This window comes from Lepisosteus platostomus, chromosome 5, assembly GCF_059453375.1.
Source record: "Lepisosteus platostomus isolate fLepPlt1 chromosome 5, fLepPlt1.hap1, whole genome shotgun sequence".
Lineage (NCBI taxonomy): Eukaryota > Metazoa > Chordata > Actinopteri > Semionotiformes > Lepisosteidae > Lepisosteus > Lepisosteus platostomus.
Window position 1 is genome coordinate 70,009,101 of NC_142615.1, and position 20,721 is coordinate 70,029,821.

The 20,721-nt window shown below is 46.7% G+C and overlaps 1 protein-coding gene across 1 annotated transcript in view; it reads left to right on the forward strand.

Annotated features, from left to right (window-relative positions):
• Positions 1 to 20,721, forward strand: part of abhd16a (abhydrolase domain containing 16A, phospholipase) — a 55,653-nt gene that overhangs the window by 9,126 nt on the left and 25,806 nt on the right. The window contains exons 7-10 of the mRNA XM_088631801.1: positions 367 to 477; positions 1,727 to 1,841; positions 1,922 to 2,023; positions 4,458 to 4,521. Of these exons, the coding sequence (XP_088487927.1) occupies positions 367 to 477; positions 1,727 to 1,841; positions 1,922 to 2,023; positions 4,458 to 4,521 (392 nt within the window). The remainder of the gene's footprint in view (positions 1 to 366; positions 478 to 1,726; positions 1,842 to 1,921; positions 2,024 to 4,457; positions 4,522 to 20,721) is intronic.

The window sequence follows — 20,721 nt, forward strand, 5'->3', positions numbered from 1 at the left end:
GTCCAGAGGGGGGCTGTGTCCTGAGTGGGTGTGTCTTATCCTCAGGAAGGACCTGTCCAGAGGGGGTGTGTGTCCTGAGTGGATATGTGTCCTGAGTGGGTGTGTGTTGTCCTTGGGAAGGACCAGTCCAGAGTGGATATGTGTCCTGAGTGGGTGTGTCTTGTCCTCAGGAAGGACCTGTCCAGAGGGGGTGTGTGTCCTGAGTGGATATGTGCCCTGAGTGGGTGTGTGTTGTCCTCAGGAAGGACCTGTCCAGAGGGGGGGTGTGTCCTGAGTGGATATGTGTCCTGAGTGGGTGTGTGTTGTCCTCAGGAAGGGCCTGTCCTGAGTGGATATGTGTCCTGAGTGGGTGTGTGTTGTCCTCAGGAAGGACCTGTCCAGAGGCGGGGTGCCTCTGCTGAAGACAGAGCCCAGACACAGAGGAGCAGCGGACAGTGTCCTCAGCACCATCCAGAAACTGCCCTGTCAGGTGATCAGGTGAGACTCCTGTCTCCTCTCCAGTCACCCCATCTGTGACAGGAGATCACATACTGGGCTCCCTCCTCCCTCTCCCAGTACTACAGGTACCTCATCCCTCTCTCCTCTCCTCTACAGTCACCCCATCCCTCTCTCCTCTCTCCTCTACAGGTACCTCATCCCTCTCTCCTCTCTCCTCTACAGTCACCTCATCCCTCTCTCCTCTCTCCTCTACAGGTACCTCATCCCTCTCTCCTCTCCTCTACAGTCACCTCATCCCTCTCTCCTCTCTCCTCTACAGTCACCTCATCCCTCTCTCCTCTCTCCTCTACAGTCACCTCATCCCTCTCTCCTCTCTCCTCTACAGTCACCCCATCCCTCTCTCCTCTCTCCTCTACAGTCACCTCATCCCTCTCTCCTCTCTCCTCTACAGGTACCTCATCCCTCTCTCCTCTCTCCTCTACAGTCACACCATCCCTCTCTCCTCTCTCCTCTACAGTCACCTCATCCCTCTCTCCTCTCTCCTCTACAGTCACCCCATCCCTCTCTCCTCTCCTCTACAGTCACCCCATCCCTCTCTCCTCTCTCCTCTACAGTCACCTCATCCCTCTCTCCTCTCCCCTCTACAGTCACCTCATCCCTCTCTCCTCTCTCCTCTACAGTCACCTCATCCCTCTCTCCTCTCTCCTCTACAGTCACCTCATCCCTCTCTCCTCTCCTCTACAGTCACCTCATCCCTCTCTCCTCTCTCCTCTACAGTCACCTCATCCCTCTCTCCTCTCTCCTCTACAGTCACCCCATCCCTCTCTCCTCTCTCCTCTACAGTCACCTCATCCCTCTCTCCTCTCTCCTCTACAGTCACCTCATCCCTCTCCCCTCTCCTCTACAGTCACCCCATCCCTCTCTCCTCTACAGTCACCTCATCCCTCTCTCCTCTCTCCTCTACAGTCACCTCATCCCTCTCTCCTCTCTCCTCTACAGTCACCTCATCCCTCTCTCCTCTCCTCTACAGTCACCTCATCCCTCTCTCCACTCCTCTACAGTCACCTCATCCCTCTCTCCTCTCCTCTACAGTCACCTCATCCCTCTCTCCACTCTCCTCTACAGTCACCTCATCCCTCTCTCCTCTCTCCTCTACAGGTACCTCATCCCTCTCTCCTCTCCCCTCTACAGTCACCTCATCCCTCTCTCCTCTCTCCTCTACAGGTACCTCATCCCTCTCTCCTCTCTCCCCTACAGTCACCTGATCCCTCTCTCCTCTCCTCCACAGTTACCTGATCGCTCACTCCTTCGGCAGACGTATGCTGTATCCCGGCTCGGTCTGTCTGCTACAGAAGGCCATGAGGCCCATGCTGGTGCAGGGCCAGACCAGACTGGTGGAGGAGGTAAGAGGGGAGGAGGTCGGGGGTTCGAGTCCGGGCCGTGTCGGTCAGGGGTTCGAGTGTGACTCTGCTGTCTCTCTCAGTTCCAGGGCACGAGGGCCAAGCTGTTGGCCTGCGACAACAACGAGATCGACACCATGTTTGTGGACCGAAGGAGGAACGAGGATGAGCGAGGCCGGACGCTGGTGAGAGGAGACACAGGAGAGAGAGAGCGACCAGGGAGAGAGGGGTGTGAGAGGAGCACAGGAGAGAGAGCAACCAGGGAGAGAGGGGTGTGAAAGGAGACACAGGAGCGAGAGAGTCCAGGAAGGGAGGGGTGTGAGAGGAGACACAGGAGAGAGGGGAGTGAGAGGAGACACAGGAGATAGAGAGACCAAGTAAAGAGGGGTGTGAGAGCAGACACAGGAGAGAGGGGTGTGAGAGGAGACACAGGAGAGAAATAGAGACCAGGGAGAGAGGGGTTTGAGAGGAGACACAGGAGAGAGGGGAGTGTGAGAGGAGACACGGGAGAGAGGGGAGTGAGAGGAGACACAGGAGATAGAGAGACCAAGTAAAGAGGGGTGTGAGAGCAGACACAGGAGAGAGGGGTGTGAGAGGAGACACAGGAGAGAAATAGAGACCAGGGAGAGAGGGGTTTGAGAGGAGACACAGGAGAGAGGGGAGTGTGAGAGGAGACACGGGAGAGAGGGGTGTGATAGGAGAAACAGGAGAGAGAGACACCAGGGAGATAGGGTTGTGAGAGGAGACACAGGAGAGAGAGGGCTGTGAGAGGAGACACAGGAGAGAGAGACACCAGGGAGAGAGGGGTGTGAGAGGAGACGCAGGAGAGAGAGACACCAGGGAGAGAGGCGTGTGAGAGGAGACACAGGAGAGAGGGCTGCGAGAGGAGACACAGGAGAGAGAGACACCAGGGAGAGAGTGTGAAAGGTGACACAAGAGAGAGGGGTGTGAGAGGAGACACAGGAGGGTGTGAGAGGAGAGACAGGAGAGAGGGGAGTGAGAGGAGACACAGGAGAGGGGAGTGAGAGGAGACACAGGAGGGTGTGAGAGGAGACACAGGAGAGGGGAGTGAGAGGAGACACAGGAGAGAGGGGTGTGAGAGGAGACACAGGAGGGTGTGAGAGGAGAGACAGGAGAGAGGGGTGTGAGAGGAGAGAGGAGTGTGAGAGGAGACACAGGAGGGTGTGAGAGGAGACACAGGAGAGAGGGGTGTGAGAGGAGACACAGGAGAGAGGGGTGTGAGAGGAGACACAAGAGAGAGGGGTGTGAGAGGAGACACAGGAGGGTGTGAGAGGAGACAGGAGGGGGTGTGTGTGTGAGAGGAGACACAGGAGGGTGTGAGAGGAGACAGGAGGGTGTGAGAGGAGAGACGGGAGAGGGGGGGGTGAGAGGAGACACAGGAGAGAGGGGTGTGAGAGGAGACACAGGAGAGAGGGGTGTGAGAGGAGAGAGGAGTGTGAGAGGGGACACAGGAGGGTGTGAGAGGAGAGACAGGAGAGAGGGGTGTAAGAGGAGACACAAGAGAGAGGGGTGTGAGAGGAGACACAGGAGGGGGTGTGTGTGTGAGAGGAGAGACAGGAGGGTGTGAGAGGAGACACAGGAGAGAGGGGTGTGAGAGGAGACACAGGAGAGAGGGGTGTGAGAGGAGACACAAAAGAGAGGGGTGTGAGAGGAGACACAGGAGGGTGTGAGAGGAGACACCAGGGAGAGAGTGTGAAAGGAGACACAGGAGAGAGGGGAGTGAGAGGAAACACAGGAGAGAGGGGTGTGAGATGAGAGACAGGAGAGAGAGACCAGGGATAGAGGGATGTGAGAGGAGACACAGGAGAGAGGGGAGTGAGAGGAGAGACAGGAGAGAGGGGTATGAGAGGAGACACAGGAGAGAGGGGAGTGAGAGGAGACACAGGAGAGAGGGGAGTGTGAGATGAGAGACAGGAGAGAGGGGTGTGAGAGGAGACACAGGAGGGGGGGGTGTGAGAGGAGAGACAGGAGAGAGGGGTGTGAGAGGAGACACAGGAGAGAGGGGAGTGTGAGATGAGAGACAGGAGAGAGGGGAGTGAGAGGAGACACAGGAGAGAGGGGAGTGTGAGATGAGAGACAAGAGAGAGGGGTGTGAGAGGAGACACAGGAGAGGGGAGTGAGAGGAGAGACAGGAGAGAGGGGAGTGAGAGGAGACACAGGAGGGTGTGAGAGGAGAGACAGGAGAGAGGGGAGTGAGAGGAGACACAGGAGGGTGTGAGAGGAGAGAAAGGAGAGAGGGGTATGAGAGGAGACACAGGAGGGTGTGAGAGGAGAGACAGGAGGGTGTGAGAGGAGACAGGAGGGTGTGAGAGGAGAGACTGGAGAGAGGGGAGTGAGAGGAGACACAGGAGGGTGTGAGAGGAGAGAAAGGAGAGAGGGGTATGAGAGGAGACACAGGAGGGTGTGAGAGGAGAGACAGGAGGGTGTGAGAGGAGACACAGGAGGGTGTGAGAGGAGAGACTGGAGAGAGGGGTGTGAGAGGAGACACAGGAGGGTGTGAGAGGAGAGAAAGGAGAGAGGGGTGTGAGAGGAGAGAAAGGAGAGAGGGGTGTGAGAGGAAGGAGCTCTGAATGACCCCTCTGTCTCTCTGTCTGTCAGGTGATCTGCTGTGAAGGAAACGCTGGTTTCTATGAGATCGGATGCATGAACACTCCTCTGGAAGGTTAGTGATCACTGAACACTGTTAGAGCACACACACTACATACCATCACTGAACACTGTTAGATCACACACACTACACACCATCACTGATCACTGTTAGATCACACACACACACACCATCACTGAACACTGTTAGATCACACACACACCATCACTGATCACTGTTAGATCACACACTACACACCATCACTGATCACTGTTAGATCACACACTACACACCATCACTGATCACTGTTAGAGCACACACACACACACCATCACTGATCACTGTTAGATCACACACAGACCATCACTGATCACTGTTAGATCACACACACTACACACCATCACTGATCACTGATCACTGTTAGATCACACACACTACACACCATCACTGATCACTGTTAGGTCACACACACTACACACCATCACTGAACACTGTTAGATCACACACAATACACACCATCACTGAACACTGTTAGAGCACACACACACACCGTGACTGAACACTGTTAGAGATCACACACTACACACCATCACTGAACACTGTTAGATCACACACACTACACACCATCACTGAACACTGTTAGATCACACACTACATACCATCACTGAACACTGTTAGATCACACACACTACACACCATCACTGATCACTGTTAGATCATACACACACACACACCATCACTGAACACTGTTAGAGCACACACACTACACACCATCACTGAACACTGTTAGATCACACACACTACACACCATCACTGAACACTGTTAGATCACACACACTACACACCATCACTGATCACTGTTAGAGCACAAACACACACCATCACTGAACACTGTTAGATCACACACACTACACACCATCACTGAACACTGTTAGAGCACACACACACACACCGTGACTGAACACTGTTAGAGATCACACACTACACACCATCACTGAACACTGTTAGATCACACACACTACACACCATCACTGAACACTGTTAGATCACACACTACATACCATCACTGAACACTGTTAGATCACACACACTACACACCATCACTGATCACTGTTAGATCATACACACACACACCATCACTGAACACTGTTAGAGCACACACACTACACACCATCACTGAACACTGTTAGAGCACACACTACACACCATCACTGAACACTGTTAGATCACACACACTACACACCATCACTGATCACTGTTAGATCACACACACTACACACCATCACTGAACACTGTTAGATCACACGCACTACACACCATCACTGAACACTGTTAGATCACAAACACACACCATCACTGAACACTGTTAGATCACACACACTACACACCATCACTGAACACTGTTAGATCACACGCACTACACACCATCACTGAACACTGTTAGATCACAAACACACACCATCACTGAACACTGTTAGATCACACACACTACACACCATCACTGATCACTGTTAGAGCACACACACTACACAACATCACTGAACACTGTTAGATCACACACTATACACCATCACTGATCACTGTTAGATCACACACACTACACACCATCACTGAACACTGTGAGATCACACACACTACACACCATCACTGAACACTGTGAGATCACACACACTACACACCATCACTGATCACTGTTAGAGCACAAACACACACCATCACTGAACACTGTTAGATCACACACACTACACACCATCACTGATCACTGTTAGATCACACACACTACACACCATCACTGATCACTGTTAGATCACACACTATACACCATCACTGATCACTGTTAGATCACACACTACACACCATCACTGAACACTGTTAGAGCACACACACTACACACCATCACTGAACACTGTTAGATCACACACACTACACACCATCACTGATCACTGTTAGATCACACACTATACACCATCACTGATCACTGTTAGATCACACACACACACACCATCACTGATCACTGTTAGATCATACACACACACACCATGACTGAACACTGTTAGAGATCACACACTACACACCATCACTGAACACTGTTAGATCACACACTATACACCATCACTGATCACTGTTAGATCACACACACTACACACCATCACTGAACACTGTGAGATCACACACACTACACACCATCACTGAACACTGTTAGATCACACACACTACACACCATCACTGATCACTGTTAGAGCACAAACACACACCATCACTGAACACTGTTAGATCACACACACTACACACCATCACTGATCACTGTTAGATCACACACACTACACACCATCACTGATCACTGTTAGATCACACACTATACACCATCACTGATCACTGTTAGATCACACACTACACACCATCACTGAACACTGTTAGAGCACACACACTACACACCATCACTGAACACTGTTAGATCACACACACTACACACCATCACTGATCACTGTTAGATCACACACTATACACCATCACTGATCACTGTTAGATCACACACACACACACCATCACTGATCACTGTTAGATCATACACACACACACCATGACTGAACACTGTTAGAGATCACACACTACACACCATCACTGAACACTGTTAGATCACACACTATACACCATCACTGAACACTGTTAGAGCACACATACTACACACAATCACTGAACACTGTTAGATCACACACACTACACACCATCACTGATCACTGTTAGATCACACACAATACACACCATCACTGATCACTGTTAATCACACACACTACACACCATCACTGAACACTGTTAATCACACACACTACACACCATCACTGATCACTGTTAGATCACACACACTACACACCATCACTGATCACTGTTAGATCACACACTACACACCATCACTGAACACTGTTAGATCACACACTATACACCATCACTGATCACTGTTAGATCACACACACACACCATGACTGAACACTGTTAGAGATCACACACTACACACCATCACTGAACACTGTTAGATCACACACACTACACACCATCACTGAACACCGTTAGAGCACACACACTACACACCATCACTGAACACTGTTAGAGCACACACAATACACACCATCACTGAACACCGTTAGATCACACACACTACACACCATCACTGATCACTGTTAGATCACACACACACCATCACTGAACACTGTTAGATCACACACACACCATCACTGAACACTGTTAGATCACACAGACTACACACCATCACTGATCACTGTTAGAGAACACACACTACACACCATCACTGAACACTGTTAGAGAACACACACACCCCATCACTGATCACTGTTAGATCACACACACTTCACACCATCACTGATCACTGTTAGATCACACACTACACACCATCACTGAACACTGTTAGATCACACACACTACACACCATCACTGATCACTGATCACTGTTAGAGAACACACACACCCCATCACTGATCACTGTTAGATCACACACACTTCACACCATCACTGAACACTGTTAGATCACACACACTACACACCATCACTGATCACTGTTAGATCACACACACACACCATCACTGATCACTGTTAGAGCACACACTACACACCATCACTGAACACTGTTAGATCACACACTACACACCATCACTGATCACTGTTGGATCACACACACTACACACCATCACTGATCACTGTTAGATCACACACTACACACCATCACTGATCACTGTTAGATCACACACTACACACCATCACTGATCACTGTTAGAGCACACACACACACACCATCACTGATCACTGTTAGATCACACACAGACCATCACTGATCACTGTTAGATCACACACACTACACACCATCACTGATCACTGATCACTGTTAGATCACACACTACACACCATCACTGATCACTGTTAGGTCACACACACTACACACCATCACTGAACACTGTTAGATCACACACAATACACACCATCACTGAACACTGTTAGAGCACACACACACACCGTGACTGAACACTGTTAGAGATCACACACTACACACCATCACTGAACACTGTTAGATCACACACACTACACACCATCACTGAACACTGTTAGATCACACACTACATACCATCACTGAACACTGTTAGATCACACACACTACACACCATCACTGATCACTGTTAGATCATACACACACACACCATCACTGAACACTGTTAGAGCACACACACTACACACCATCACTGAACACTGTTAGATCACACACTATACACCATCACTGATCACTGTTAGATCACACACACTACACACCATCACTGAACACTGTTAGATCACACACACTACACACCATCACTGATCACTGTTAGAGCACAAACACACACCATCACTGAACACTGTTAGATCACACACACTACACACCATCGCTGAACACTGTTAGAGCACACACACACACACCGTGACTGAACACTGTTAGAGATCACACACTACACACCATCACTGAACACTGTTAGATCACACACACTACACACCATCACTGAACACTGTTAGATCACACACTACATACCATCACTGAACACTGTTAGATCACACACACTACACACCATCACTGATCACTGTTAGATCACACACACTACACACACCATCACTGATCACTGTTAGATCACACACTACACACCATCACTGAACACTGTTAGATCACACACACACACCATCACTGAACACTGTTAGAGCACACACACTACACACCATCACTGAACACTGTTAGATCACACACACTACACACCATCACTGATCACTGTTAGAGCACACACTACACACCATCACTGAACACTGTTAGATCACACACACTACACACCATCACTGATCACTGTTAGATCACACACACTACACACCATCACTGAACACTGTTAGATCACACGCACTACACACCATCACTGAACACTGTTAGATCACAAACACACACCATCACTGAACACTGTTAGATCACACACACTACACACCATCACTGAACACTGTTAGATCACACGCACTACACACCATCACTGAACACTGTTAGATCACAAACACACACCATCACTGAACACTGTTAGATCACACACACTACACACCATCACTGATCACTGTTAGAGCACACACACTACACAGCATCACTGAACACTGTTAGATCACACACTATACACCATCACTGATCACTGTTAGATCACACACACTACACACCATCACTGAACACTGTGAGATCACACACACTACACACCATCACTGAACACTGTTAGATCACACACACTACACACCATCACTGATCACTGTTAGAGCACAAACACACACCATCACTGAACACTGTTAGATCACACACACTACACACCATCACTGATCACTGTTAGAGCACACACTACACACCATCACTGATCACTGTTAGATCACACACACTACACACCATCACTGATCACTGTTAGATCACACACTATACACCATCACTGATCACTGTTAGATCACACACTACACACCATCACTGAACACTGTTAGATCACACACTATACACCATCACTGAACACTGTTAGAGCACACATACTACACACAATCACTGAACACTGTTAGATCACACACACTACACACCATCACTGATCACTGTTAGATCACACACAATACACACCATCACTGATCACTGTTAATCACACACACTACACACCATCACTGAACACTGTTAATCACACACACTACACACCATCACTGATCACTGTTAGATCACACACTACACACCATCACTGAACACTGTTAGATCACACACTATACACCATCACTGATCACTGTTAGATCACACACACACACCATGACTGAACACTGTTAGAGATCACACACTACACACCATCACTGAACACTGTTAGATCACACACACTACACACCATCACTGAACACCGTTAGAGCACACACACTACACACCATCACTGAACACTGTTAGAGCACACACAATACACACCATCACTGAACACCGTTAGATCACACACACTACACACCATCACTGATCACTGTTAGATCACACACACACCATCACTGAACACTGTTAGATCACACACACACCATCACTGAACACTGTTAGATCACACAGACTACACACCATCACTGATCACTGTTAGAGAACACACACTACACACCATCACTGAACACTGTTAGAGAACACACACACCCCATCACTGATCACTGTTAGATCACACACACTTCACACCATCACTGATCACTGTTAGAGAACACACACACCCCATCACTGATCACTGTTAGATCACACACACTTCACACCATCACTGAACACTGTTAGATCACACACACTACACACCATCACTGATCACTGTTAGATCACACACACACACCATCACTGATCACTGTTAGAGCACACACTACACACCATCACTGAACACTGTTAGATCACACACTACACACCATCACTGATCACTGTTGGATCACACACACTACACACCATCACTGATCACTGTTAGAGCACACACACTACACACCATCACTGATCACTGTTAGATCACACATACTACACACAATCACTGAACACTGTTAGATCACACACACTACACACAATCACTGATCACTGTTAGATCACACACAATACACACCATCACTGATCACTGTTAATCACACACACTACACACCATCACTGAACACTGTTAATCACACACACTACACACCATCACTGATCACTGTTAGATCACACACTACACACCATCACTGAACACTGTTAGATCACACACTATACACCATCACTGATCACTGTTAGAGCACACACACTACACACCATCACTGATCACTGTTAGATCACACACACTACACACCATCACTGAACACTGTTAGAGCACACACTACACACCATCACTGAACACTGTTAGATCACACACTACACACCATCACTGATCACTGTTAGATCACACACACTACACACCATCACTGAACACTGTTAGAGCACACACTACACACCATCACTGATCACTGTTAGATCACACACACTACACACCATCACTGAACACTGTTAGATCACACACACTACACACCATCACTGATCACTGTTAGATCACACACACACACACCATGACTGAACACTGTTAGAGATCACACACTACACACCATCACTGAACACTGTTAGATCACACACTATACACCATCACTGAACACTGTTAGATCACACACACTACACACCATCACTGATCACTGTTAGATCACACACTACACACCATCACTGAACACTGTTAGATCACACACACTACACACCATCACTGAACACCGTTAGAGCACACACAATACACACCATCACTGAACACCGTTAGATCACACACACTACACACCATCACTGATCACTGTTAGATCACACACACACCATCACTGAACACTGTTAGATCACACACACTACACACCATCACTGATCACTGTTAGATCACACACACTACACACCATCACTGATCACTGTTAGAGAACACACACACCATCACTGATCACTGTTAGATCACACACACTTCACACCATCACTGAACACTGTTAGATCACACACACTACACACCATCACTGATCACTGTTAGATCACACACACACACACCATCACTGATCACTGTTAGATCACACACTACACACCATCACTGAACACTGTTAGATCACACACTACACACCATCACTGATCACTGTTAGAGCACACACACTACACACCATCACTGAACACTGTTAGATCACACACACTACACACCATCACTGAACACTGTTAGATCACACACTACACACCATCACTGAACACTGTTAGAGCACACACACTACACACCATCACTGATCACTGTTAGATCACACACACTACACACCATCACTGAACACTGTTAATCACACACACTACACACCATCACTGAACACTGTTTGATCACACACTACACACCATCACTGATCACTGTTAGAGCACACACTACACACCATCACTGATCACTGTTAGAGCACACACACTACTGATCACTGTTAGATCACACACACTACACACCATCACTGATCACTGTTAGAGCACACACTACACACCATCACTGATCACTGTTAGAGCACACACTACACACCATCACTGAACACTGTTAGATCACACACACTACACACCATCACTGAACACTGTTAGAGCACACACACACCATCACTGAACACTGTTAGATCACACACACACCATCACTGAACACTGTTAGATCACACACACTACACACCATCACTGAACACTGTTAGATCACACACACTACACACCATCACTGATCACTGTTAGAGAACACACACACCATCACTGATCACTGTTAGATCACACACACTTCACACCATCACTGAACACTGTTAGATCACACACACTACACACCATCACTGATCACTGTTAGATCACACACACACACCATCACTGATCACTGTTAGATCACACACTACACACCATCACTGAACACTGTTAGATCACACACTACACACCATCACTGATCACTGTTAGAGCACACACACTACACACCATCACTGAACACTGTTAGATCACACACACTACACCCCATCACTGAACACTGTTAGATCACACACACTACACACCATCACTGATCACTGTTAGATCACACACACTACACACCATCACTGATCACTGTTAGAGCACACACTACACACCATCACTGATCACTGTTAGAGCACACACTACACACCATCACTGAACACTGTTAGATCACACACACTACACACCATCAGTGAACACTGTTAGAGCACACACACTACACACCATCACTGATCACTGTTAGATCACACACTACACACCATCACTGATCACTGTTAGAGCACACACACTACACACCATCACTGAACACTGTTAGATCACACACACTACACACCATCACTGATCACTGTTAGATCACACACACACCATCACTGATCACTGTTAGATCACACACTACACACCATCACTGATCACTGTTAGAGCACACACACTACACACCATCACTGATCACTGTTAGATCACACACACTACACACCATCACTGATCACTGTTAGAGCACACACTACACACCATCACTGATCACTGTTAGAGCACACACTACACACCATCACTGAACACTGTTAGATCACACACACTACACACCATCACTGATCACTGTTAGAGCACACAATACACACCATCACTGATCACTGTTAGATCACACACACTACACACCATCACTGAACACTGTTAGAGCACACACACTACACACCATCACTGATCACTGTTAGATCACACACACTACACACCATCACTGATCACTGTTAGAGCACACACTACACACCATCACTGAACACTGTTAGATCACACACACTACACACCATCACTGAACACTGTTAGAGCACACACACTACACACCATCACTGATCACTGTTAGATCACACACTACACACCATCACTGATCACTGTTAGAGCACACACACTACACACCATCACTGAACACTGTTAGATCACACACACTACACACCATCACTGATCACTTTTAGATCACACACACTACACACCATCACTGAACACTGTTAGAGCACACACACTACACACCATCACTGATCACTGTTAGATCACACACTACACACCATCACTGAACACTGTTAGACCACACTACACACCATCACTGATCACTGTTAGAGCACACACACTACACACCATCACTGAACACTGTTAGATCACACACACTACACACCATCACTGAACACTGTTAGAGAACACACACACCCCATCACTGATCACTGTTAGATCACACACACTTCACACCATCACTGATCACTGTTAGAGAACACACACACCCCATCACTGATCACTGTTAGATCACACACACTTCACACCATCACTGAACACTGTTAGATCACACACACTACACACCATCACTGATCACTGTTAGATCACACACACACACCATCACTGATCACTGTTAGAGCACACACTACACACCATCACTGAACACTGTTAGATCACACACTACACACCATCACTGATCACTGTTGGATCACACACACTACACACCATCACTGATCACTGTTAGAGCACACACACTACACACCATCACTGATCACTGTTAGATCACACACACTACACACCATCACTGATCACTGTTAGAGCACACATACTACACACAATCACTGAACACTGTTAGATCACACACACTACACACAATCACTGATCACTGTTAGATCACACACAATACACACCATCACTGATCACTGTTAATCACACACACTACACACCATCACTGATCACTGTTAGATCACACACACTACACACCATCACTGATCACTGTTAGAGCACACACACACCATCACTGATCACTGTTAGATCACACACACACACCATCACTGATCACTGTTAGATCACACACACACCATCACTGATCACTGTTAGATCACACACACTACACACCATCACTGAACACTGTTAGATCACACACACTACACACCATCTCTGAACACTGTTAGATCACACACACACACCATCACTGAACACTGTTAATCACACACACTACACACCATCACTGATCACTGTTAGATCACACACTACACACCATCACTGAACACTGTTAGATCACACACTATACACCATCACTGATCACTGTTAGATCACACACACACACCATGACTGAACACTGTTAGAGATCACACACTACACACCATCACTGAACACTGTTAGATCACACACTATACACCATCACTGAACACTGTTAGATCACACACACTACACACCATCACTGATCACTGTTAGATCACACACTACACACCATCACTGAACACTGTTAGATCACACACACTACACACCATCACTGAACACCGTTAGAGCACACACAATACACACCATCACTGAACACCGTTAGATCACACACACTACACACCATCACTGATCACTGTTAGATCACACACACACCATCACTGAACACTGTTAGATCACACACACACCATCACTGAACACTGTTAGATCACACACACTACACACCATCACTGATCACTGTTAGAGAACACACACACCATCACTGATCACTGTTAGATCACACACACTTCACACCATCACTGAACACTGTTAGATCACACACACTACACACCATCACTGATCACTGTTAGATCACACACACACACACCATCACTGATCACTGTTAGATCACACACTACACACCATCACTGAACACTGTTAGATCACACACTACACACCATCACTGATCACTGTTAGAGCACACACACTACACACCATCACTGAACACTGTTAGATCACACACACTACACACCATCACTGAACACTGTTAGATCACACACACTACACACCATCACTGAACACTGTTAGAGCACACACACTACACACCATCACTGATCACTGTTAGATCACACACACTACACACCATCACTGAACACTGTTAATCACACACACTACACACCATCACTGAACACTGTTAGATCACACACACTACACACCATCACTGATCACTGTTAGAGAACACACACACCATCACTGATCACTGTTAGATCACACACACTTCACACCATCACTGAACACTGTTAGATCACACACACTACACACCATCACTGATCACTGTTAGATCACACACACACACACCATCACTGATCACTGTTAGATCACACACTACACACCATCACTGAACACTGTTAGATCACACACTACACACCATCACTGATCACTGTTAGAGCACACACACTACACACCATCACTGAACACTGTTAGATCACACACACTACACACCATCACTGAACACTGTTAGATCACACACACTACACACCATCACTGAACACTGTTAGAGCACACACACTACACACCATCACTGATCACTGTTAGATCACACACACTACACACCATCACTGAACACTGTTAATCACACACACTACACACCATCACTGAACACTGTTTGATCACACACTACACACCATCACTGATCACTGTTAGAGCACACACTACACACCATCACTGATCACTGTTAGAGCACACACACTACTGATCACTGTTAGATCACACACACTACACACCATCACTGATCACTGTTAGAGCACACACTACACACCATCACTGATCACTGTTAGAGCACACACTACACACCATCACTGAACACTGTTAGATCACACACACTACACACCATCACTGAACACTGTTAGAGCACACACACACCATCACTGAACACTGTTAGATCACACACACACCATCACTGAACACTGTTAGATCACACACACTACACACCATCACTGATCACTGTTAGAGAACACACACACCATCACTGATCACTGTTAGATCACACACACTTCACACCATCACTGAACACTGTTAGATCACACACACTACACACCATCACTGATCACTGTTAGATCACACACACACACCATCACTGATCACTGTTAGATCACACACTACACACCATCACTGAACACTGTTAGATCACACACTACACACCATCACTGATCACTGTTAGAGCACACACACTACACACCATCACTGAACACTGTTAGATCACACACACTACACACCATCACTGAACACTGTTAGATCACACACACTACACACCATCACTGATCACTGTTAGATCACACACACTACACACCATCACTGAACACTGTTAGATCACACACACTACACACCATCACTGAACACTGTTAGATCACACACACTACACACCATCACTGATCACTGTTAGATCCCACACACTACACACCATCACTGATCACTGTTAGAGCACACACTACACACCATCACTGATCACTGTTAGAGCACACACTACACACCATCACTGAACACTGTTAGATCACACACACTACACACCATCACTGAACACTGTTAGAGCACACACACTACACACCATCACTGATCACTGTTAGATCACACACTACACACCATCACTGATCACTGTTAGAGCACACACACTACACACCATCACTGAACACTGTTAGATCACACACACTACACACCATCACTGATCACTGTTAGATCACACACACTACACACCATCACTGATCACTGTTAGAGCACACACTACACACCATCACTGATCACTGTTAGATCACACACACTACACACCATCACTGAACACTGTTAGAGCACACACACTACACACCATCACTGATCACTGTTAGATCACACACACTACACACCATCACTGATCACTGTTAGAGCACACACTACACACCATCACTGAACACTGTTAGATCACACACACTACACACCATCACTGAACACTGTTAGAGCACACACACTACACACCATCACTGATCACTGTTAGATCACACACTACACACCATCACTGATCACTGTTAGAGCACACACACTACACACCATCACTGAACACTGTTAGATCACACACACTACACACCATCACTGATCACTTTTAGATCACACACACTACACACCATCACTGAACACTGTTAGAGCACACACACTACACACCATCACTGATCACTGTTAGATCACACACTACACACCATCACTGAACACTGTTAGACCACACTACACACCATCACTGATCACTGTTAGAGCACACACACTACACACCATCACTGAACACTGTTAGATCACACACACTACACACCATCACTGAACACTGTTAGATCACACACAGACCATCACTGATCACTGTTAGAGCACACACTACACACCATCACTGAACACTGTTAGATCACACACACTACACACCATCACTGAACACTGTTAGATCACACACACTACACACCATCACTGAACACTGTTAGAGCACACACACACAACACACTACACACCATCACTGAACACTGTTAGATCACACACTATACACCATCACTGAACACTGTTAGATCACACACACTACACACCATCACTGATCACTGTTAATCACACACACTACACACCATCACTGAACACTGTTAGATCACACACTACACACCATCACTGAACACTGTTAGATCACACACACTACACACCATCACTGATCACTGTTAGATCACACACACTACACACCATCACTGATCACTGTTAGATCACACACTACACACCATCACTGATCACTGTTAGAGCACACACACTACACACCATCACTTAACACTGTTAGATCACACACACTACACACCATCACTGATCACTGTTAGATCACACATACTACACACCATCACTGAACACTGTTAGATCACACAGACTACACACCATCACTGATCACTGTTAGAGCACACACACTACATACCATCACTGAACACTGTTAGATCACACACACTACACACCATCACTGAACACTGTTAGATCACACACTACACACCATCACTGAACACTGTTAGAGCACACACACTACACACCATCACTGATCACTGTTAGAGCACACACACACACACCATTACTGAACACTGTTAGATCACACACACACAACACACTACACACCATCACTGAACACTGTTAGAGCACACACACTACACACCATCACTGATCACTGTTAGAGCACACACACTACACACCATCACTGAACACTGTTAGATCACACACACTACACACCATCACTGATCACTGTTAGATCACACACACTACACACCATCACTGAACACTGTTAGATCATACACACTACACACCATCACTGAACACTGTTAATCACACACACTACACACCATCACTGAACACTGTTAGAGCACACACACTACACACCATCACTGAACACTGTTAATCACACACACTACACACCATCACTGAACACTGTTAGATCACACACTACACACCATCACTGATCACTGTTAATCACACACACTACACACCATCACTGAACACTGTTAGATCACACACTACACACCATCACTGATCACTGTTAGAGCACACACACTATACACCATCACTGATCACTGTTAGAGCACACACACACACACCATCACTGATCACTGTTAGATCACACACAGACCATCACTGATCACTGTTAGATCACACACTACACACCATCACTGAACACTGTTAGATCACACACTATACACCATCACTGATCACTGCTAGATCACACACTACACACCATCACTGATCACTGTTAGATCACACACACACACCATCACTGATCACTGTTAGATCACACACACACACACCATCACTGATCACTGTTGGAGCACACACACTACACACCATCACTGAACACTGTTAGATCACACACACTACACACCATCACTGATCACTGTTAGAGCACACACTACACACCATCACTGAACACTGTTAGATCACACACACTACACACCATCACTGAACACTGTTAGATCACACACACTACACACCATCACTGATCACTGTTAATCACACACACTACACACCATCACTGAACACTGTTAATCACACACACTACACACCATCACTGAACACTGTTTGATCACACACTACACACCATCACTGATCACTGTTAGAGCACACACTACACACCATCACTGATCACTGTTAGAGCACACACTACACACCATCACTGATCACTGTTAGAGCACACACACTACACACCATCACTGATCACTGTTAGAGCACACACTACACACCATCACTGATCACTGTTAGAGCACACACACTATACACCATCACTGATCACTGTTAGAGCACACACACACACACCATCACTGATCACTGTTAGATCACACACAGACCATCACTGATCACTGTTAGATCACACACTATACACCATCACTGAACACTGTTAGATCACACACTATACACCATCACTGATCACTGTTAGATCACACACTACACACCATCACTGATCACTGTTAGATCACACACACACACCATCACTGATCACTGTTAGATCACACACACACACACCATCACTGATCACTGTTGGAGCACACACACTACACACCATCACTGATCACTGTTAATCGCACACACTACACACCATCACTGAACACTGTTAATCACACACACTACACACCATCACTGAACACTGTTTGATCACACACTACACACCATCACTGATCACTGTTAGAGCACACACTACACACCATCACTGATCACTGTTAGATCACACACACTACACACCATCACTGAACACTGTTAGATCACACACACTACACACCATCACTGATCACTGTTAGATCACACACACACACACACCATCACTGATCACTGTTAGATCAAACACTACACACCATCACTGATCACTGTTAGATCACACACACTACACACCATCACTGATCACAGTGATCGTTCTGACCCAGTAACCCCTCCTGGGAGACGCACAGTGATCGTTCTGCACCAGTCACCCGTCCTGGGAGACGCACAGTGATCGTTCTGCACCAGTCACCCCTCCTGGGAGACGCACAGTGATC